At 34.8% G+C, this 25,275-nt stretch overlaps 1 protein-coding gene across 1 annotated transcript in view; it reads right to left on the bottom strand.

Moving 5' to 3' along the window:
- Nucleotides 1-960: 960 nt before the first annotated feature.
- Nucleotides 961-25,275, bottom strand: part of LOC141557582 (liver carboxylesterase 1-like) — a 45,862-nt gene continuing 21,547 nt past the window's right edge. The window contains 6 exon segments of the mRNA XM_074293447.1: nt 961-1,273; nt 4,877-4,949; nt 15,388-15,519; nt 16,093-16,240; nt 16,986-17,066; nt 24,316-24,456. Coding sequence (XP_074149548.1) covers nt 1,096-1,273; nt 4,877-4,949; nt 15,388-15,519; nt 16,093-16,240; nt 16,986-17,066; nt 24,316-24,456 — 753 coding nt within the window. The 3' untranslated portion in view covers nt 961-1,095.

The following is a 25,275-nucleotide window of genomic DNA, read 5'->3' on the forward strand; positions in this document are numbered from 1 at the left end:
TGTGCAAAAATATTTGTGGCTGCTCTTTTAGTAGTGGTAAGAGACTGGAAACTGAATGGATACCCATCAATTGGAGAATGGTTGAATAAATTGTGATATATGAATGTTATGGAATATTAATGTTTTATAAGAAATGATCAGTAGAATGATTTCAGAGAGGATTGGAGAGACTTACATGAACTGATGCTAAGTGAAATGAGCAGAACCACAAGATCATTGTACACAGCAACAAGATGATATGATGATCAATTCTAATAGACATGGCTCTCTTCAACAATGAGATGATTTAAACTAGTTCCTATTGTTCAGTGATGAAGAGAGCCATTTACATTCAGAGAGACTGTGGGAGCTGGGTGCAGTTCACAACATGGCATTTTCACTCTTTTTGTGGCTTTTTGCTTGCAATTTATTTTGCTTCTCTTTTTTTCATATGCAACATGATAATTATATAAATATGTATGCATATGTCAGATTTAACATATGTTTTACCATGTTTAACATATATTGGATTACTTGCCATCTGGGGGAGGGCATGGGGTAAGGGAGGGGAAATTGGAACATAGGGTTTTGCAAGGGCTAATGTTGAGGAATTGTCCACACATATTTTTTTGAAAAATAAAAAAGCTTTAATTTAAAAAAAAAGAAAGAAAAAATGTATAGAGAATTAGAATTCTCATATGAACTAAATCTTATTTCATATGTGAATCTATTTATTTCCCTTGATAAAACTAAAATTCTCTAGCAAGGTAGCAAGGTAAGAAGGTAACAAAAATCATACATAAAATGTATTTCATTTAATAGAACATTAGGTATTCTCCAACATTCTGAAAAACAAAACAAAACAAATAAACAAACAAAAAATACCATAATGTCTCCTTGTGCAGGAGCTCTGGGGCTCCTAACTCCCAATCATTGCCCAAAATGTTGATTTTTGCCTGATTTTATTTATCCCTAGTCTCATATGGTTTCTTTTACTTTCATGCTGAAAAGTTCTCCCACCAAAAAAATAACGAGACTCCATCTCAAGTTTGAAAGATATCCTCATCAAGTTTTATGGAAGCTTCTTGTGGAAGAGAAATAGTGCATCTTTTCAAATTATAGTTCTGTAATATCTCTTTTGACACCAACTGGCTTCTCTGAGAAGAGCTCAGTCCAAAGTGCCACTTCTTTCTCCTTTAACTTCTTGTCTGTCTTCATGGTAATGTCAATTTGAAGGTACTCTTCATTCTGATCATATACAGGCCACTTTATTAGGCCTTCACCATTGGGGTTTCTGGAAAAGTAACAAAATTTTAAATTACATTAATAATTTAAACATTAATAATAATCATAGTTTTTATATATTTTATTAAATTATTTAAAAATAATTTTAAGAGTCACAAAAGTCACAAAAGCCAAATTTCCAAGGATTGAGATATTATTAAGTTTCTACCTTCTTAACTATACTTTAAATTATCATATAAAGCAATAAAGCAATAATCATCAACTATTTGTACTGGTTAAAAAACAAAAAAGTAAAATAATGGAAATCTATATAAGGAAGAATAATAAACAACTGAACCTAATAACTAAGTATATCATTATCCCCAAAATATAAAATACTTGGGGACAAAATTCATATCTGACATTGGGAAAGCTATATGTGGAGGAAAATTGGTTCCTTCCTTCACTTCTAGCTCAATAAGGCAAGTAAAAGAAATAATAAGCACAGTTAACAAAATGTTTATGTGTTAGCAAGGTGCTAATAACCTTTTAATCCATTTTAGAAGTGTGAACACTTGTCTCTAAATGAATTGGAAGCAGCTCCACATTGACTGGGAAAAAAAAAATTGGAAGGGACTCTTAGGGACTTCAAAATTCTGAGTTTCTAGCTCCACAACCACAAAGAGGAACCTAACCCTTAAGGACTAACGGATGCAAAGGAAGTAATTTCTCCTCTTTCCTTCACCTCTGACTATAAGAACTATTGCTTAGATGGATTACTTCAAAAATTTTTGAAACTAGTTTGAGAGGTAGTTGAGAAATAAAGATCCAAAGCTGGATGTGATACTGAATTGCTGGACCACTGATAATGAAAACAAAGAGATGCTTCGTTACCATTACCAATGCCATTCAATACCAATTACCATTCAGTACCATTTACTACCAATTAGAGTACCAATTACTCTAAATTTTTATTCACTCTTCTTAAATAAGCTATGAATATTTGTTGGAAATTATTCCCTAGGATCAAAGAGGGAATGTTTTGTAGCTACTCTTATCATGTGATCTTGGTGAATATGTTAAAACTAATTTTTATCTAATTGATTATTTTTGAGAAATACACTGGGAGTTGATTGTTGGTGTCCTTTATTCTCAAAGAGAAGCAAAATGATATCACTATGTTAGAATTAAGTTCCAGTGTGTCAGATGCTGGCTGATTAGACCAATATGAGCTCTCAGAATGCATTGCATCAGGTCAGATATAACCTGAGATTATATATAATATTTGGGGTAGTTTCTCTAACTTTACAATCTCATGTTTCTTCTGAACTAATTCAATTTTGCTTTACTCATAAAGCACAAAACCTTCTCCAATGAGCACATGCCATACTGGGCGGTCCTATGTCAGTGTCTTCCATGTCATACAATCAATTGTAAAATTATTTTTTAAATAGCTTTTATTTACCAGATATATGCATGGGTAATTACAAAACATTGACAATAGGCAAACCTTTTGTTCTAATTTTTTCCCTCCTTCTCCCCCACAATGGCAGATTGACCAATACATGTTAAATATGTTAAAATATAAATTAAATATAATATATGTATACATGTCCAAACAGCAATTGTAAAATTCTTAATAAAAACCTTGAGTGTCCTTGCATAGCTTTTTCTGACCAACTTGTGAGCGCTTGCCTCATGTGAGTTCTCCATAAAATAATCTTTTTAGCAAGTGTACATTTGGCATTGAAACAATGTGGACAGTCCAACAGAGTTGTGTTCTCCCAGTACAGTCGGAATGTTTGGCAGTTTAATTTGGAAAAGGAAACTGTTTCTGGAACTGTTGGAAATGGAAAAGTTTCTGATATCTTATCCTTTCAGGCGACTTTCAGAATCTTCTTAAGACAATTCAAAAAGCAATTCAGTTTCCTGTCATGGTACTTGAATAGTGTCCAGTTTCACAGACATATAACATTGAGGTCAGCACAATGGCTCTGTAGATCTTGTTTGGTAGTCAGTCGAATCTTTCTCTTCTCCCACACTTTCCTTCAGAGTCTCCAAAACACTGAGCTAGATCTGATAATGCATATGTAAATCTTATTAACATTGTGGATATTTCTGGAAAGCATACTGCCAAAATAAGCTAACTTATCCACAGCATTCAAAATTTCACCATTTGCTGTAACTGATGGTTCCACATATGGATGGTGTGTGCTGGCTGATGGAGGACCTATATTTTTATGTTGTTAATTGTTAGATCAAACTTAGCACAAGCAGCAGAGAATTCATCCATAGTTTGTTGCATCTCAGCTTTGCCAACTGCCTTGAGTGTACAATAATCTCAAACAAAAAATCATGCACCAACACTCCTTCTACTTTAGTTTTGGGTTGTAGCTTTTTCAAGTTGAAGAATTTATCATCAGTGTGATAGCTGACTTTGATTCCATGATTGTCCTTTTGAAGGCATCTGATAACACAGTTGAAACATCATGCTAAAAAGCATGGGAGCAAATATGCAGTCTTGTTTCGCTCTATTGTGATTGGGAAAGCTCTAGAGCATTGCTCATTATCCAGAACCAGGGCAAGCATGCCATCATAAAATTGATGTATTACACTGGATGAACTTCTCTGAACAACCAAATTTTGACATAATTTTCCATCAGCCCTCATGACTGACTGCATCAGAGGCTTTAGTCATATCTGAAAATGTTGCATAAAGATCTCTGTTCTCTTGGAATTTTCCTGGAATTGTTAAGCAGAAAATACCATGCCAACTGTTCCTTGGCCCATTCTGAAGTCACATTGGCTTTCAGGTTGATCATCTTTTTCCAGATGTAGGATCAGCCTATTAAAGAGAATGTTGGCAAAGATCTTCCCAGTAATGACTAAGACAGAACTGCCCCACCTTGTGATTGTCACCGAATAATCTATTACCTTTACTTTTATAAAGATGGATAAGGGAGGCATCCTTGAATTCCTAGGCCATAACTTCTTCTTGCCATATAATCTGGAAATTTTCAGTCAGCTTTTTTTGTATGAGCAATGGATCGCCCACCTTGTCAGTTGGAATATAATCAGTACCCAGTGTTTTACCACATGAAAAGAGTATAATGGCATTCAAAGCCTCTTCTTCAGTTAGAACTTCAGCTAGGGAGTGATTGATTTCAACTTAAGATAAATGGTTAATAGCTTCAGTATTGATTGATGATGACCTATTTAAAACACTGTGGAAATATTCAACCTATCTATCTAGAGTCATGTCCTTATCACTAATCACATATCTATCAGCATTGAATAGTTGAAGTGTACCATTGGTCTTTGAACCATAGTTTTTAGTGCACCATAAAAATGCTTTGGATTGTTACTATCAGAATGAAAGTCAATTTCATCCGCCTTCATTAGGCAAGAATCCTGCATTTGTCTGTTTCCATTGTGCTTTACTTTTGATAGAATTGAATGCTGTCTTCTTGGAGATGGATTAATTGGTATTCCCTGCGAAGATCTCATTTTTCTTTTATCAGCTTTTATTTTCATCAAACCAGAGTTGATGTATGTGAGTATTCTGACCCAGATAAACAAATGCGGTGCCATACAACAAATCTCTGAAAGCTGCCCACTCCTTTTCAGTTCCATTGTTGCCAACTGTTTCCCTCTTCTTGTTTACTAATCTTACCCATTCCAAGCAAAGTTGGACCAATATTTCATCATTTTCCTGCTAAGTTGCTTCTCCTCTTCTGGGAAACTCTCTGAAAATAAAAGAAGAAGGTAGAATGTAATTAGATTTTAAGGATCAAAACCAGTTATTCTTCAAATTCCCATATAGCTTTTGCCTTCATACCTTGTTTCTTTTAGGAAGCTTTCCTTTTTATAAACTTCCATTTTTTTTTTTCTTTTAATGGGTCCCTTTCTTAAGCAATACCCTGATTTTATTCATGAAACTTAAAAAAAGGTTTTGATTTTCATGTATCCTATGCCCCTGGAAATTTGCCAATTATCAAAAGATAACTTAAGGGAATTTAATTGCTAGTGACATAATTTCAAACATTAACAAGTTTTTCAAAAGCATGATGACAATGGCTGATAAATGTTATACAGTATCATAAGATTTGACAGCTTGTGGTGGGGCCATCTAGATTTTACATATTGGGAAGATGAGGTGATCAAGTGATCTACACAAGATCATACAAGTATAAGTAGCAGAGCTGGTATTAGATTGCAGATTCTCAAATTCTCACCCCAAACCCCTTGTCTTCATTATGCTAATATCTAACTTTGCATCTAAAATCTGAGTGTTTTATTAATATTCTACCTAAAGGCCATTGTTGCTACTGGCAATGGAAAAGGAAAGAAAAGAGGAAAATGGACTTAGGGTTTCTTTCTGAATCTTCAGGAAGCTCCATAAAATCAGCTAGAATCTAAAACACTTAAATGGGAAAAAAATTAAAGAGGCCTGAATTCTATGATAAAAAGAGGGAAAACCATGGGACTGTGGCCTGAACCACTAGAATACTAATGGATTCTCTGTGACACACAGAGACTCTTAAAAAGTATGGTATGATGTGCTCTCCTAAGGTCATTTTCAAGGACAGCTACGTTACCCAGTGGATAGAGGGAGAGGTCTCTGGCTAGGAAGACTCACTCATCTTTCTGAATTCCAATCTGGCCTCAGAGACTTACTTGATATTTGACCCTAGGCAAGTCACTTAATGCTGTTTACCTCAGTTCCTCGTCTATAAAATGAGCTGGAGAAGGAAATGGCAAACTATTCAGGAAATTTTGCCAAGAAATCTCCAAATGATTTTTCTCCATTATCTTTTCTGATATAGACACAGACATGACAAAAATAACTTAACTAAACCTCATTACCAATCTACTTTAATCTGAGCAGTCACCAAATGGAATAAAGTACCTGGGGCATATGGTATTCTCCCTAAAGAAAAAGGCACTCAGATTATACTATTTTCCACAGTGCATTCTAAATGAATATGTGGCCTTAATATTAAAGAGATCATATAATAAAAACTAGAAGATAAACAAATCATATACTTTTCATAGATATAGGTATAAAATGTATCCTTAAACAACTAATGGATAGATGCAATCACAAAAGATAAAAATGATTTTTTTAAAACTGAAAAGCTTCTAAACAAACAGAATTAATGTAACCAGAATAAGAAGGGAAATGGTTGAATGGAAAGATATTTTTCAATTACTCCGATAAGTGTTTAGTATTAAAGATATATAAATGAATATCTGTATATATGTGTATTCTATTACCTAATAAATAAGTGGTCAAATATATGAATAAATATTTCTCAAGTGCAAAATTTTTATAGCTCCATGAAAGAATCACTAAAGAATCACAAATCACTAATATTAAGAGGAGTATAAATCAAAGCAAACCTAAGGTTTTACTTCATACATTGCTAATTGCCAAATATAATAAAGAATGGCAATATTTGAAGGATGAGGTATACTATATATTGTTGTAGGAATTATGAACTGGTTAAAAAATAAAAAAGGAGTTTGGTTTTATGCAAATAAAATTATTGTGTCCATATATTTTGATCTAGAGACTCAATTATAGGGAATATACTTCAAGGAAGCCATCCACAAGAAGAAAATCCCCATATCTAGCAAAATATTCATAGTAATATCTTCAAGTGCTACCAAAGAATTGGAAATAAAATAAATGCCCATTGTTAGGGAATGGCTAAAAACTTAGTTCATTGGTGTAATATAATACTACTGTACTATAAGAATTAATAAATATCATGAACACATACAAGCACAAAAAATTCTACATATAGTTAACAGTGTTCCCCAAACCTAATATACATAGTGGTTGCAACACTGTAAATAAAAATTACAATCATTCCCCCATCAAAAGTGAATTTGGCAAAATACAAGCAAAATTTAAAAGAACTATGACAGGACATTCCCAATTGATTTCTTTTTAGAGGAGAGATGCCTACAGATTCTGCCTAGTGTGCATGCTTTAGCACTTTTTCAATGTGTGGTACTGATTTTGTCCCTTTTTCTTTTTTCTTTTAAAAATACTATTTGCTATATAGGATATCTCTTCAAGAGGAAAAGGGGCAGGAAAACTATTATGGTGTTTAAAAAATAAACATGAATGAAAAATTATTTTTAAAAAAATTCATTCAAGGGATATAGCCACAATGGATAGTAGACAGGACTTTGTCTGTGGTCTTCCTGGCTTCCCTCAGAATCAACCCTAGATCAAGTCTCTGAATGGATTTTAAAGTGACAGAACCACAAATATCTGGAGTATGACCTCCATCATAACAGGCAGTACTTGACCAAACCCATCCAGTGCAAGTGGAAAGCATATTATAATAGCACTGGCCCCAGTGCAGCATGAAGCCCCTGTCCCTGTAAAGGAAGTTCAGGACAATCTGTCCTATGTCCTAGGTACAGACTTCTACCTATAAAATTTAGCAAGAAAGCAGAATGAGCTCTGATCATATATAGTTATTGTGGAAACAGGAAGAATAGACACCAAATCCTGAGGTCATTAAAAACAAAATGTCTACAGATGAAGCTTCAAAGGGGGATATAAACTGGTCTCCAACTCAAAGTCTATCTTGGAAGAATGAAAAAAGAATCTTAAAAGAGAGTTAGAAGAAAAATGGGGAAAAAGAAATGAGAGCTTTCAAGTAGAGTTTGGAAAAGGAAACATAGAAATTAAAGAAAACAACCCCTTTAAAAATGTGTGTGTGTGTGTGTGTGTGTGTGTGTGTGTGTGTGTGTGTGTGTATGTTTGTGTGTGTGTGTGTGTATGCTGAAGAGAAGATCAGTGAATTGGGCTTGCAACTTAAAAAGCTAGAAAAAGACTGAATTTAAAATCCCCAATCAAATACTAAACTTGAAATTCTAAAATTAAAAGGAGAAATTAATAATATTGAAATTAAAAAAAATATTGAATTAATAAAAATAAGAGTTGGTTTTATGAAAAAAGCGATAAAATAGATAAACCTTTGGCAAATCTGATGAGAAAAAGGAAAGAGGAAAACCAAATTGTTAGTCTTAAAAATGAAAAGGGGAACTTTACACCAATGAAGAGGAAATTAGAACAATAATAATAAGTTGTTTTACCCAACTTTATGCCAATAAATTTGATAACCTAAGTGAAATGGATAAGTATCTCCAAAAATATAGACTTCCCAGATTAACAGAGGAAAAAGTAAATTGCTTAAATAGTCCCATTTCAGAAAAAGAAATAGAACAAACTATTAATCAACTCCCTAAGAAAAAATCCCCAGGACCAGATGGATTTACATGTGAATTCTACCAAACATTTAAAGAACAATTAGCCCCAATGTTATATAAACTATTTGAAAAAGTAGGGAATGAAGGGGTCCTACCAAATTCCTTTTATGACACAGACATGGTACTGATACCTAAACCAGGTATGTTGAAAATTGAGAAGGAAAACTATAGACCAATCTCCTTAATGAATATTGATACTAAAATCTTAAATAAGATATTAGCAAAAAGACTACAGAAAATCATCCCCAGATAATACACCATGATCAAGTAGGATTTATACCAGGAATGCAGGGCTGGTTTAATATTAGGAAAACTATTAGTATAATTGACCATATTAATAATCAAATTAACAAAAACCATATGATCATCTCAATAGATGCAGAAAAAGCATTTGATAAAATCCAACATCTATTCCTACTAAAAACACTTGAGAGTATAGGAATAAATGGACTATTCCATAAAATAATAAGGAGCATGTATTTAAAACCATCAGTAAGCATCATATGTAATGGGAATAAACTGGAACCTTTCTCAGTAGGATCAGGAGTGAAACAAGATTACTATCACCATTACTATTCAATATTGTATTAGAAATGCTAGCCTCAGCAATGAGTCGAGAAAGAGATTAAAGGAATTAGAGTAGATAATGAGGAAACCAAATTGTTACTCTTTGCAAACGATATGATGGTATACTTAGAGAACCCCAGAGATTCCATGAAAAATCTATTAGAAATAATTCACAACTTTAGCAAAGTTGCAGGATACAAAATAAATCCACATAAATCCTCAGCATTTTTATATATCACCAACAATATCCAATAGCAAGAGATACAAAGAGAAATTCCATTCAAAATAACTGTCAATAATATACAATATTTGGGAATCTATCTATCAAAGGAAAGTCAGGAATTATATGAGCAAAATTACAGAACACTTGCCACAAAAAGAAAGTCAGATTTAAATAATTGGAAAGACATTAAGTGATATTGAATAGGCTGAGCAAATATAATAAAGATGACAATACTCCCCAAACTAATCTATTTATTTAGTGCTATATCAATCAGACTCCCAAAAAACTATTTTAATGACCTAGAAAAAAATAACAACAAAATTCATATGGAAGAGGTCGAGAATTTCAAGGGAATTAATGAAAAAAAAAATCAGATGAAAGTGGCCTAGCTGTACCTGATCTAAAACTATATTTTAATGCAGCAGTAACCAAAACCATTTGGTATTGGCTAAGAAATAGACTAGATCTCAACTTTTGGGATAAGAACTCATTATTTGACAAAAACTGCTGGGAAAATTGGAAATTAGAATGGCAGAAATTAGGCATGGACCCACCCTTAATACCACATACCAAGATAAGATCAAAATGGGTCCATGATTTAGGCATAAAGTATGAGATCATGAATAAATTAGAGGAACATAGGATAGTTTACCTCTCAGATTTGTGGAGGTGCAAGGAATTTGTGACCAAAGGAGAAGTAGAGATCATTATCATTATTGATCACAAAATAGAAAATTTTGATTACATCAAATTAAAAAGCTTTTGTACAAACAAAACTAATGGAAACAAGATTAGAAGGGAAGTAACAAAATGGGAAAATATTTTTACAGTTAAAGGTTCTGATAAAGGCCTCATTTGCAAATATACAGAGAATTGACTTCATTTTATAAGAAATCAAGCCATTCTCCAATTGATAAATGGTCAAAGGATATGAACAGACAATTTTCATATGATGAAATTGAAACTATTTCTACTCATATGAAAGAGTATTCCAAATCACTATTGATCAGAGAAATGCAAATTAAGACAACTCTGAGATACCATACACACCTGTCAGATTGGCTAAAATGGCAGGAAAAAATAACGATGAATGTTATAGGTGCTGTGGGAAAACTGGGATCCTGATACATTGTTGGTGGAGTTGTGAAAGAATCCAACCATTCTGGAGAGCAATCTGGAATTATGCCCAAAAAGTTATCCAACTGTGCATACCCTTTGATCCAGCAGTGCTACTACTGGGATTATATCCCAAGGAAATAATAAAGAAGGGAAAGGGACCTGTTTGTGCCAAAATGTTTGTGGCAGCCCTTTTTGTAGTGGCTAGAAACTGGAAATTGAATGAATGCCCATCAATTAGAGAATGGTTGGATAAATTATGATATATGAATGTTATGGAATATTATTGTTCTGTAAGAAATGACCAGCAGGATGAATACAGAGAGACTTGGAGAGACTTACATGAACTGATGCTGAGTGAAATGAGGAGAACCAGGAGATCATTATGCACTTCAACAACAATACTCTAAGCCGATGTATTCTGATGGAAGTGGATATCTTCAACAAAGAGAAGATCTAATTCAATTTCAATTGATCAATGATGGACAGAATCCACTACACCCAGAGAAGTAACACTAGGAAATGAGTGTAAACTGTTTGCATTTTTGCTTTTCCTCCCAGGTTATTTTTTACCTTCTTAATCCAATTCTTCTGGTGCAACAAGAAATTTGTTTCTGCACACATATATTGTATCTAGGATATATTATAACATATTTAACATGTATGGGACTGCCTGCCATCTAGGGGAGGGGCTGGAGGGAAGGAGAGGAAAATTCACAACAGAAGTGAGTGCAAGGGATAATGTTATAAAAAATTACCCATGCATATGTACTGCCAAAAAAAAAAAGTTATAATTATAAAATTAATTTAAAAAATAAATTAAAAAATAAAAAAAAAATACTAACTGTTTAGGCCCTGCAGACTATGCTAAATATCCCTAGCTACTCTGAGCTTTCACTTTCAGCAAGTTTTCAAGTTCCTTCCTAATCTATGTACTTTTCCTTCAATAACTATCACATAATATTCCAGATGTGGTTTGACCAGGGCTGATTAGAATTCTACATAGAAAAAAATATGATCTTCCTTATTCTAAATTCTAGATTGCTGCTAATGCAGCCTAGCAACACACTATCTGAAATATACTCTAGTATCTCTTACTGTAGCGAGCTGTCGTCTCTAGAAGCTGCCGGATCGCTCTCTGGGAAGAGATCTGCTTTGTCTACTCAAATCTTTAAGACAGATTCTTCTTCCTGTAGTGAACCGTTGTCTCCAGGCAGTTGCTGTTAACTCTTGTCCTTAGAAGTGACTTCCCTTCCTGCAGAGAGCCCTGTCAGGCCTGATGTAATGCAGAGAGTCTTTCTTCTTGAATCCTGGCTCTGACTCTCCTCCAGCTCTTATCCTTCTCCAGGCCGATCTGCCCTCTGCGCCCATTGCTGTCTCTTTTTATCCTCCCAGAGAATGGGCGTGGGATAATGCAAGGGCTTCTGGGAAGAACCACCCCAGCCAATGAGCTTGCCCCCTCTATCAAGTCAACCTGAGTTCTCACCTTGTAATTGTCCAGAAAACCTGAATTCTCACCTTGTCACCATCCAGACAACCTCAGTTCTCACCTAGTAATCCCAACATCTCCCCCTTTCTTTTGATTTAGAACATAGGACAGTCATGACCTTGAAACATAAATCCATCAATATGGGAAATATTACAGATAATTACATAAATGACCTTGAAACATAAATCCATCAATATGGGAAGTATTACAGATAATTACATAAATTACATAAGCATATAGTAACATAGTAACATAACGCATGCTAGAAGTATATAACATAATCAAATAATCATAAATTGAAAATTTATAAATGTCCATAAGTCCATTGTCCATTATTCTCATCTTGTGTGAGGAAGTCCAATGATTCCTGCTGGTTTTTAAAGTTCTTTAACAGTCTTCTTATTATCCATGCTCTTTCAGTGTCAGATGTTTCTTAGATCTTCTCCTTTATTTTGAGGTCTTTCTCTTTTTCTGTCTCTCTCTGGTGGACAAGGCGAATATGACTCGTTGGCACCCATCTGATTCCTTCTCCTGCTGAAGAAATACAAGCAAACCCTCTCTCCCAGGCAGTTAACCTATCTAATTTCCTTCTATTTACCACTTTCTAAATCTCTTCTCATCATCTGGCAATTACATTGGAATTGTTTGCACTGGATACAGCCATGTTGGTTTAAAAGGCCTGTATTCTCCCCAAGTGTAATCCATTTTTGCAATCTGATTGTCTTTTGGCTGATTGATTGGGTAATCCCTTTCTTCCATGTGATTGTTTTTCAGCTGATTGATTAAATCAGAGTCCTGGCCTTCTAAAGGCTCTTTGGGTGTAACATCAGCTGCCATCATGCCCCAAGTCTTTTTTGCCTGGGGCCCTGGATCTGGGCCCCTCATCCTATTTCCCTGAATTAGTTTACACTCTGATTCCCAATGGAGTCCTCTGTTGCATTTTGGACATGGGGTTTTAGGTCTTCTCTCACCCTGTCTTCTCACTGTATCTCCATACCTACACTGAGCTCTTAGATGTCCAATTTTTCCACATTGAAAACATCGCCGAGTTTCTCTAGAAGTCCCTTGCCAGGAGGGACCCTGTCTTTCCACATTCATCATTGTCCGGGTGTAAAAAGCATTTGTTCCCACTGTAGCACAGCGTCTTATGATCTCCTCTAAAGGAGCATCTTTGTCTAATCCCCATATAATTCTTTTGCAAATCTCATTGGCATTTTCCTTAGCCAGATGTCTGGTCATTATTTCTGTAGCTGAATTTTCTCCAATAGTTCTTTTGACAGCAGTTTGCAAACGTCCCACAAAATCTGCAAAAGGTTCATTGGGACCTTGCTGTATTTTAGTGAAAGCCTCTCCACGATCTTTCTGTCCAGGAAGGACACCCCAAGCTTTTATTGCAGCCTTAGCAATTTGTTCATATATTGTCATGGTATAATCAGTCTGTTCTGAATTCTCTCCATACCGACCTTCACCAGCCAAGTGCTCAAAAGTGAATTGTGTGTTAACTCCTATTTCCAAATTGCATCTGACTTGAATTTTACATAATTCATGAAATTCCGAAAGCCATAATAAATTTTCTCCAGGTTCCAGGCATATCCTTGCTATGGATTTCCAATCATTCGGGGTTAGGACTTCATAAGACAAACCATCTAGTAACATTTTGACATAAGCTGATGTAGCCCCATAAAGGGTACAACCTTTTTTCAAATCCTTAATTTTATTCAAATCTAAAGGTGCATATCTTCTCCTTTTTTTTTTACCTACAGAGTCAGTATTTTCAATCACAGGATATGCATGTATAAAATCACTTATATCCTGTCCTTCTCTCTTAGCTTTAACCAATGCTTTTTCTAATCTTGTCATAGGCTTAGGCTTCTTCACAGGCAATTCTGTTTGTGTTTCTGCCTCTTCCCCTCTTTTTTCCTCCATCTCTGAAGGTGGGGTTGATGTGGGCCTGTCAATAATCTGTTCTCTAGGCAGGGTTGAAGCTTCTTCAAGAGAATCATACCATAATTCCTCATTTAAATCCTCTTGCTCTAGGGAAAGATCTTGATCTTTCCTTTTTTCCTCACACTTCCTCCTCTGTTCATTTTTAGAACTTTTCCTTCTCCTACAACTTGCTTGATAGTTTAAGGCTAATTGAACTATGTTGTAGATATAAAATACTTCTGCAGAAATTGAACGAGGCCCATTTTTTGCTTGAAATTCTTTCATTTCATATCCCACTAGCTTCCATTTATCTACATCTATCTTTTCTTCCTCTAAGAACCAAGGGGATGTGCGTCTTAATGCAGCCAAGAGTTTAGCAATCTGTACCCAGGTTACAAGTAAACTCTGCTCCTCAATTATCTTGATTATACTCTCTATAGTACCACTCCTGAATGGGGGTGGAGCTGAGGTTGCTTCTGGGGCTGGGGTTGAGTCGGCTGAGGTCCAGGGATTGAATATAGCTAACATCTGCCCCATTTCAGCTATAAGAGATTCCTGGTTTAGCCCTTAACAAGTTAAGTTCCTTATTTATCTATTAGCACGCTCACTTAATCTTTAACAAAGTTTCCTCTTTACTCACGGTTCTGGGTCAGAGAGACTGAGATCTAGATCAGAAGCTTTTCTACTGGAATCAGGACTGTGTCTGTCCCTGTTCGGGTGCCAAATTGCGAAGGTCTGGTCTAGCTCCTCTTGTCAGGATAAGCAAAAGTCCTTGCCCCACGTGTGGACGCCAATTGTAGCGAGCTGTCGTCTCTAGAAGCTGCCGGATCGCTCTCTGGGAAGAGATCTGCTTTGTCTACTCAAATCTTTAAGACAGATTCTTCTTCCTGTAGTGAACCATTGTCTCCAGGCAGTTGCTGTTAACTCTTGTCCTTAGAAGTGACTTCCCTTCCTGCAGAGAGCCCCGTCAGGCCTGATGTAATGCAGAGAGTCTTTCTTCTTGAATCCTGGCTCTGACTCTCCTCCAGCTCTTATCCTTCTCCAGGCCGATCTGCCCTCTGCGCCCATTGCTGTCTCTTTTTATCCTCCCAGAGAATGGGCGTGGGATAATGCAAGGGCTTCTGGGAAGAACCACCCCAGCCAATGAGCTTGCCCCCTCTATCAAGTCAACCTGAGTTCTCACCTTGTAATTGTCCAGAAAACCTGAATTCTCACCTTGTCACCATCCAGACAACCTCAGTTCTCACCTAGTAATCCCAACATCTTACCATGGGAAATAAGGGATTTTTACACTTTTTTGACTCTTCATTGGTATATCCATTGAACTAGAAGTCAATTGATGATTATTGTAGTTATAGTTCTGTCACCAAAATTAGCTGGGCCTGTTTCTTCATCTGAAAATAACATGCTTTCTACATTACAGAACTGTGGTGATTATCCAAAGAAATAATGCAGGGAAACACTGTTTAGTAGATTAAAAGCGCTATGCAAGGGTTAATAAATAACTTCCAGAAATGAATGAGAGGTGATATTGTTTATGAAACTCTTTTAGCAAGCAAAGATACATTACCTTTTAAAAGTGGGATCCCAAAGACAAAGAAAATTTCATCTCCATGGTCTGCCTTTACTGTTGCTGGTTTCAGGTTTCCCCAAAAGCTTGGTCGATGCTGAAATTGGTACATATATGTAGGTGCACCAGAAGCTGAAAAGAAAGCAAATGATGGAATATTTAAAACTTCATATCTCTTGCTCATGATGAAGTTTCTTAGAGACCATTTAAAAAGTAATAAAAAGGTTTTGCTCTAGAACATTCAACTATTTTAAATAATGAGATATCATAGGCCTTGGGCACAATACCTAGAGTTACCATTAGAGGCATGTGGATTGATATTACACATTATTTATTTTCTCTTAAGTTGTTATTCATATCTAATGTAATTTGGTAAGATACTTAGAAGCCTTTCTTCCTTCATGATGGAATTTTAGTAATGACTAGGATATTTGATATCATCTTGCATAATCTTCTATGGCATCTTCAATAGTGTTTATATATATATATACATATATATATATATATATATATATATATATATATATATATATATGTATATATATATATATATATACTTGTTAAATATTATATGTCCAGCACTGTCTTATTTATATATACAATTATCTACTTTGTCTCTGGGTAGAATGAGATAATATTCTTGGCTAAAAAATGGAAGGAGTAAGTTTGATGCTACCATTTTCCCTGGTGTTCTTTGGAACTCACCTTTGTGAAATTGAGCTACTTTTATAGATGGAATCACAAATGTCAAATCTCCCAACATATCCAGAAATAGGCCTTTCTTTTTGATAGGATCTTCTGTCATTTCAAGGTACTTCTTAGTTATCACAGGAGTAAGGTTTTTGGGGATTTTCTGAGTGGATCATGACACAAGGAGGAAAAATTCTTTATTCGTATCTTCCATACATACATCATTTCATCTATTCATTGACATGATATGCTAAAGAAATTAGTCCCCAGCAACATCTTTTTTCAATGACATTGTTAATCTGTTGTAACTAAGCCTCAATATAATAATATGAAACTTACTATAAAAGATTTAATCAATTATCCATTTAAATATTACTTATTAAGTCTAAATTCCCCCTAAAATATTATTTTACTTAAAATCAAATGCTTATGAAACCATTATGTTGTCAGTCATTGTCATGTCTACCTCTTTGTGAACCCATTTGGGATTTTCTTGGCATTTTTTTCTCCAGCCTATTTTACAGATAAGGAAACTGAGGCAAGCATACTTAAGTGACTTTCCCAGAATCACATAGCTAGTAAGAACTCCTGTCTTCCAGACTCCAGGCTCCATATTCTATTCATTATACCTCTGAGATGACCCTGGAATCATTAGAACCCAGTAGAAGACTTGTGTTCATGTCCATAGTTTTATCAATGAATGACTGTCCAGAGGGAAAAATTTTTTTTCTAATACTGGGACTCAGTTTCCCCATATTTACAATGAAAGTATTGAACTACTTTAGTTATAGGCCCTTGAGTTCAAACATTCTGCATTCTAAACTTCCCCCTCATCAACCAACCCATCTGTTAACTTATATTCTAAGTTCCTTCTTAGCTCTGATATTCTATTATTCTTGATCTCTTACAAAAAATGGATAAGAACTCCATAATAGAGATGTTGCTGTCTCTTGATCCAGTGTATCTCCTGAAAAAGGATATCCCAAGAGCTGCAAAATGAATAAAAAAGAGCAATTGTTTCAATTAAATAAATACAAATAAAATTTTACTAAAGTTCAAAATTTTTACTACTTACATGTTAAGTCAATTTTTAGCATTCATTTTTTATAAAAGTTTGAATTTCAAATTTTTCTCCATCCCTCTCTCTTCTCCCCTATTTCTACAATTTGATATACTATACATGTGCTATCAAGTTAAACTTATTCTCATGTTGTTTACCGTTATAAAAGAAGAAACAGATCAAAAGAAAAAAAACAAAAAATAAACAACCAAAAAAAGAATAAAGTAAGTGAAAAAAAGTATACTCAGATCTGCACTCAGAGTCCAGAAGTTCTTTATCTAGATATGGATAACAATTTCCTTTATGAGTACTTTGTGCTCGTCTTGAATCCTTGTGTTGCTGAGAAAAGTTGAGTCATTAATAGTTGAGCATCACACAATGTTTCTTCTTTCACAGTTTTTAGTTCTTTTTGTAAATGCCCAATTTCGTTTTTAAATGAATTATTTTGCTCTATTGAATTTTTTTCCATTTCCCTAATTTTTTTTTTGAGAATTATTTTCTTTTTCCAATTCAGAAATCCTATTTTCCTGTGATTTTTTTACCTTTTCTAATTCACTAATTTTGTTTCCCTGCATCTCCTGTGAATTCTTTATTTTTTCCAACTCCAATTTCAGGATGTTGTTATTCTCTATCATAGCTTCCCTTTCCTTTCCCCATTTTTCTTCAAACTGTCTTAACTTTTTAATAGTCTCTTCTAGGAGAGAGTTATGTGATGGGGGGCAGGAATCGTTCCCTTTTAGGTTGTTATCTGCTGACTCTCTGCTGTTAACTTCCTCGGGGTTGGATACCCGCTCTTTCTCTGTGTAGAAGGAATCTATGGTTTTTTTGGGCTTCTTACTCATACTTAAAAAATCTTTTGGGGTCTGTCCCTGGGGTAGGAAATTATTTATTTATTTCTTTACCAGCTTCCTCCCAGACCGGATGGATGCAGCGGCCCCTGCGCCTGAGCTAAGAGAGAGCTCTGGGAGAGAGTTCCCCACCCCCTCCCTGGAAGTGCCTCAGAGGTGACCAGCACTGCTGTGCCCTGAGGGTGCTGTGTTTTAGAGGCTTCCCTGATGTTGAGACTGAACAGTAAAGAAGGCACAAAGCCCGGCCTATGTGTCCCGGTGGGGCGTGGATGTTTGCAGCAGGTGATGTGAAAAGCCCCTGCGCTCAAACTGGAAGTGTCTGCCAGAAACCGCGGTCCCTAGTTCAAAGGTTCCGCTTCTCTGGGACTTCCGTTCCACAGCCCCCAGCCGAGCCAGGCACTATGAGTTACCGCCCCGCCCACTCTTCAATCTCTTAAATACCCCAAGGTAAAAGCCTGGATTGCCTATGTCGGCCACACCCCCACTGCCGAGATCTGCTGAGTCACCCCTGGGATCCGGAAAGATCCAATCTAGTTTTAAATTTTAAAGTGGCTTATATTTCTCCTCTGAACTGCTGTTTTATAAGCAGAGAAGAGCTAACAGCCTGTGCCAGATTCTTTTATCTCGGTGGATTCTCTGATCCCAGAGCCCTCCCCAGTGCGACCGGCGCAGTGTGCCACTATCCCACCGTCTGCGCTGGCCTCTCCCCTTCCTCCCCTGGGAGCTGGCCTTTCCTGCTGAAACTCCAGATTCTCTTCAGCTGGTAAGTCATGCTTCCAGTCCTTGTAGATTCTATCAGTCCAACGCTATTTCTGAGGCTGATTAAATCTAGTTGGTTGTGAGGGAAGAAAGGAGCTTACACAGTCGCGTGTATCTTCTCCGCCATCTTGGCTCTGCCCCCCTTGGTAATCACACAATGTTTCTGAATCTATGTACAATGTTTTTCTGGGTCTGCTCATTTCACTTTATATCATTTCATATGTCTTTCCACATTTTCCTGAAATCTGTCTACAATTCTTATTGCATAATAGTATTTCATTGCATTTGTATAGCACAACTTATTCAGCTATTCCCCAATTGATAGGAAGCTCTTCAATTTCCAATATTTTGCCATCATGAAAAAAGGTTCTATAAATATTTTTTCATTGTAGATCCTTTTCTTTTTTCGTGATAGGTTGGGATACAAATGTGATAATGTTGTTACAGGATCAAAAGGAATGGCGCACTTTAGTTGCTCTTTTAGTTCCAAATTGCTTTTCAGAATGATTGGATTAGTTTATATCTTCACCAAAAGTGCATTAATGTGCCAGTTTTCCCATATATTCTCCAACTTATTTCATTCTTTTTTGGTCATATTAGCCTATCTGATAGGCATGAAATGGTACCTAAGACTTGTCTAAATTTGTGTTTCTCTAATCAATAGTTATTTGGAGCACCTCCACATCTGTTTATAGAAAGCTTTGACTTATTTAACTAAAAACTGCCTGTTCATATCCTTTGATCATTTATTAATTTAATTCAGACATCTATATATCTGAGAAGTGATGCCTTCATAAGAGACTTTTACTATAGAAATTGTTTCCCAATTTTCTGCTTTTCTTCTTTTTTTTTTTAATTATAGCTTCTTATTGACAAAACATATGCATGGGTAATTTTTCAACATTAACCTTTGCAAAAACTTCAGTTCCAACTTTTCTCTTCCTTCCCTCTACCCCCTCCCTTAGAAGGCAGGTAGTCCCATACCTGTTAAATATATTAAAGTATATGTTAAATACAATTTATGTATATAATTATACAGTTGTCTTGCTACACAAGAAAAATTGGATTTAAAAAGAAAGTAAAAATAACTTGGGAAGAAAATGCAAGCAAACAATAACAGAAAGAGTGCAAATGCTATGTTGTGGTCCACACTCATTCTGGGTGTAGCTGGTTCTGTTCATTGCTGATCAATTGCAACTGATTTGGATCCTTTCATTGTTGAAGAGAGCCACGTCCATCAGAATTGATCCTCATATAGTACTGTTGTTGTCGTGTACAATGATGTCCTGGTTCTGCTCATTTCACTTAGCATCAATTCACATAAGTCTGTCCAAGTCTCTCTGTATTCATCTTGCTGGTCATTTTATACATAACAATAATATTCCATAACATTCATATATCATAACTTATTCAGCCCTTCTCCCACTGATAGGTATCCACTCAGTTTCCAGTTTCTGCCATTACAAAAAGGGCTGCCACATACATTTTTGCACATGTGGGTCCCTTTCCCTTCTTTAAGATCTCTTTGGGATATAAACCCAATAGTAACACTGCTGGATCAAAGAATATGCACAGCTTGATAACTTTTTGAGCATAGTTCCAAATTGCTTTCCAGAATGGTTGGATCCATTCACAATTCCACCAACAATGTATCAGTGTCCCAGTTTTCCCTCCAACATTCATTACTATCTTTTCCTGTCATCTTAGACAATCTGAGAGGTGTATAGTGGTATCTCAGAGTTGTCTTAATTTGCATTCCTCTGATCAATAATGATTTGGAACATCTTTTTATAGAGGTAGAAATAGTTTCAGTTTTATCACCTGAAAATTGTCTGTTTATATCCTTTGACCATTTATCAATTGAAGAATGGTTTGATTTCTTATAAATTTGAGTCTATCCTTTATGTGTTTTGGAGATGAGGCCTTTATCTGAACCTTTAACTGTAAAGATGTTTTCCCAGTTTATTGCTTCCCTTCTAATCTTGTCTGAACTAGTTTTGTTTGTAAAAAATTTTAAATTTGATATAATCAAAATTTTCTATTTTATGATCATTAATGATTTCTAGTTCTTCTTTGATCACAAATTCTTCCTCCTTCACAGGTCTGAGAGGTAAACTATTCTATGTTCTTCTGATTTATTTATATAATCTCATTCTTTATGCCTATGGGTTTATGATCCCATTTTGTTCTTATCTTGGTGTATGTTGTTAAGTATGGGTCAATGCCTAGTTTCTGCCATACTAATTTCCAATTTTCCCTGCAGTTTTTGTCAAACAGTGCATTCTTATACCAAAAGTTGGGATCTTTGGGTTTGTCAAACACTAGATTGCTATAGTTATGGAATATTTTGTCCTATGAACCTAGCCTATTCCATTGATCAACTAGTCTATTTCTTAGACAAGCATTTAATAGTTTTCCAATTGTTTAGATATGACTTTATTTGTGTGGAAAGTGTTTTGTAGTTTTGCTCATATAGTTCCTGACTTTCCCGTGGCAGATAAATTCCCAATTATTTTATACTATCAACAGTTATTTTAAATGGAACTTCTCTTTGAATCTCTTGCTGTTGGATTTTGTTAGTGATGTATAAAAATGCTAAGGATTTATGTGGGTTTATTTTGTATCCTATAACTTTGCTAAAGATGAAGATTATTTCTAATAGCTTTTTAGTAGAATGTCTGGGGATCTCTAAGGCAAATTAACCATTGCCTTATCTATCTCATTGTTTTTTTAAAGCAATTCCTAGTTTCATTTATTAGGTCAATAATTGTCTTTTTTTAAAAAATTTCATTTTTACTAATGTCATCTTTGATTTTCAGTATTTCCAGTTTGGTGCTCAAATGGGAATTTTTAATTTGTTAAGTTTTGTTTTTTTTTTTTTTTAAGATTTTTGTTTTCTTCTTTTTTTCTTTAGTTTGGTTTCATGCCCAAATGTGTTGATGTATAAATTTACAGAAATAAATTTTCCCTTAAATGCTACTTGGACTGTATGCTGTAAAGTTTGAGATTTTTTTCTCATTGTTGTCATTCTTTTTAATGTGATTATTGACTATTTCTATGTTCTTAGATTTATTTATTCTTTAGGAATAGATTACTTAGCTTCCAATTAATTTTGAATCTATGTTTCCAGTGACCTTTGTTGAATGCAATTTTTATTGCATTATGATCCAAAAACAATACATTTAATATTTCTACTAGTCTACATTTCATTTTGAGGTTTTTATGCATTATATTTTATGCATTAATACATAGTCAATTTTGTTGTGTAGGTGCCATATACTATTGAGAAAAAGTTATATTCCTTTTATTCCTCAAAGTTTGTTATATCTAACTTTTCTGATATTCTATTCACTTCTTTAGTTATTTCCTTTCCTTCTTTTTTCTTTTTTTAAACACTATATTTAAAACAAATACAAAATATAAAAAGAAAAAAACAGAGCACAGCAAAATATGAGAGAGGATTCAAAATATAAAAGAATAAATTTGCATTTCAAGAAATCAATAAGCACAACACATATATTTTCTTTTATTCTCTGATGTACTCTTTTTACTTTATTCTTTTCCCCTCTTTCTTACCTCTCATCTTTTCCAAACATGCTATAGTGTATATATGATATATATAGATATAAGTGATGCCTTTTTGCCAAATCTTTCCCTCTATTATAATAGGTTTTTCTCACCTTTTCATGAAAAAGAATTTATTCCATTTCACCACTCTTTCTTCATTCTGCATCCACTGTATCTCTTCTCATCCTTTATCTCATTATATTATACCTTACACCTGTAAGTTCTGTCTATGTGGATTGTTTTAGATGTAATATTAATGATACAATTCTTAAGAAATACAAATATCATCTTCTCATGCAAAGATATAAACAACTCAGCTCCATTGAATTCCTTATGTTTCCTTGCCCCTTTTCCATTTTTAGGCTTTTCTTGAATCTTGATATTACAGATCATTTTTTTTAAATTCAATTCTGACCTTCTTATGAAATCTTAAATTTATTCTATTTCATTGAATGGATAATTTTTTATTTTGAATTATTATGTTTAATTTTACTAGGTTGATAATTTTTTTATTGTAGTCCTAGCTCCTTTACTTTGTGGAATATCATGGTCCATAACCTACAGTCTTTAATGTTATAGCTGCTAAGTCCTGTCTCATCCTGAGTTGTGTCTTTCTGGTTACTTGCAGTACTTTTTTTCCCTTTTGATCTGATAGTTGTGAAATTTGGCTATAATGTTCTTTGGAGTCTTTATTCTGAGATCCCTTTCCTGAGGTGATCAGTACATTTTTTCAGTACCTACCTATTGATTCCAGAATATCAGATGAGTTTTCCTTAACAGTTTCATGAAAGATGCTATCCAAGTCTTCCTTTTGATTTTGATTTTCAGATAGTCCAATGATTCTAACATAACTTCTCCTAGATCCATTTTTCAGGTGAGTTATTATTCTAATGAGTGGTTTTACTTTTTTTTTAACATTTTTCTTTTTTTGCATTTATTTTATTGATGCTTGATGTCTCATAGAATTGTTAGCTTCCATTTGCCCAACACTAATTTTTAAGAAATTATTTTTCTCAGATAGCTTTTGAACTACTTTTTCCATTAGGTCAATTTTACTTTGTAAGAAGTTGCTTTCTTTTTCCAAGTTGTTGACTCCTTTTCCATAATTCTCTTGCATCACTCTCATTTATTTTCCCAATTTTTCTTCTGCCTCTCTTATATGATCTAAAGTTCCTCTTTGAGCTCTTCTGAAAGTTGTTTTTGTGTTCTTGTAAGTTTTTTCTTTTTTTAATGCAGGAATTGGGGTTACATAACTTGTCCAAGATCATACAGCTAGTAAGGATTAAGTGTCTAAAGTCACATTTGAACTCAGTTCCTCCTGACTGCAGGGGTAGTGCTCTATTCACTGTGCCATCTAGCTGCCCTATGGATTTTTTTCTGGCTCTGAGAACATTTCCCATTTTTCTTTGGAGCTTTTCCTATAGATGTTGTGACATTGTTGTTTTCTTCTGAATTTGTATTTGTAATTTCCCTTTCTATGGTAAGATTATTTTTTGTTATTTTTACTCTTCTTTTTTTAGCCTTTTTTCTTTCTTTTAAATTTGACTTCTGCTCCTAGGGTAGAAAGGCCACTCTTTCAGGCTTCTTGTGCTATGGAATTCAAGGTCAAGTTGTTCACCTAATACTGCATTGCTGGTGCTCTGCGTCTCACAGAGGGTCTCTAATGCCTGGTACTGCATTGATAAGGTGGTGTGGGAGGTAGCTGGAGGCAATAGGAGACTGTTAGCTAACTTTGTGCTGAGCTGTAGTCTGGTCTTAGTGTCTGTTGTGTGCTTAGGCTGCTGGGGTATTTCTGTATTTTGCTGGGGCTATGTTAAAACTCATTATGGAGCACTGCAGTGTTGGCTTCCTGTTTGCTTGAGTATCCATAGTCGTGGCATCTACATGTTTTCCTGGGGCTATGCTGAAGTATGTGAAGGTCAACCAGCAGGGAATTCCTGGTCCTGGAGACAGAAAAAACAAAAACAAAAACATGAAAATAAAGAAGAAATACAATGTTCTTACCTTTGGAAGAATCTAGCCAAATTCATCATTATTGACTCCCACAATATAGGGGACATGATTGAACTGCTTTTCAGCAAGAAGCTCCTTAGGACTTTTGGGGAAAAATACTCCATCCACAACTGTAGGTGGTAAAAAAGTTTTCTGAAAGAAAACAAACAAACAAACAAACATTTTCTCATGTTGACCTTAAGAGTAATAAATTATGACATTTGAATGATCTTTTTTGTTAACTATGGAGTGACACATCCTCCCAATCCATTGATGAGGCTAACTGGACAAGAAACTGTAGCTTTATTCTAAACCACAAGGACTTTTATGGGTACTATCTTTTTTTGTTATTATTATTATAGATTTTTATTGACAAAACATATGCATGGGTAGTTTTTTAACATTGACCCTTGCAAAAACTTCTGTTCCAACTTTTCCCCTCCTTCCCTCCACCCCCTCCCCTATGGCAGGTAGTCCCATACATGTTAAATATGTTAAAGTATGTTAAATACAATATATGTATACATATTTATACAATTATCTTGCTACACAAGAAAAAAAATAACCAGGGAAGAAAAACAAAAATGGAAGCAAACTACAACAGAAAGAGTGTAAATGCCATGTTATGGTCCACATTCATTTTCTAGTGTTCTTTCGCTGGGTGTAGCTAGTTCTGTTCATTACAAATCAATTGGACCTGATTTGGATCCTCTCATTATTGAAGATAGCCACTTCCATCAGAATTGATCCCCATATAGCACTGTTGTTGAAGTGTATAATCTCCTGGTTCTGCTCATTTCATTTAGCATGAGTTCATGGCCTCTCTATTTATCCTGCTGATCATTTCTTATAGAACAATAATATTCCATAACATTCATATATCATAACTTATTCAACCATTCTCCAATTGATGGGCATCCACTCAGTTTCCAGTTTCTTGCCACTACAAAAAGGGCTGCCACAAACATTTTT

Source organism: Sminthopsis crassicaudata, chromosome 2, assembly GCF_048593235.1.
Source record: "Sminthopsis crassicaudata isolate SCR6 chromosome 2, ASM4859323v1, whole genome shotgun sequence".
In the NCBI taxonomy this organism is placed as follows: Eukaryota; Metazoa; Chordata; class Mammalia; order Dasyuromorphia; family Dasyuridae; genus Sminthopsis; species Sminthopsis crassicaudata.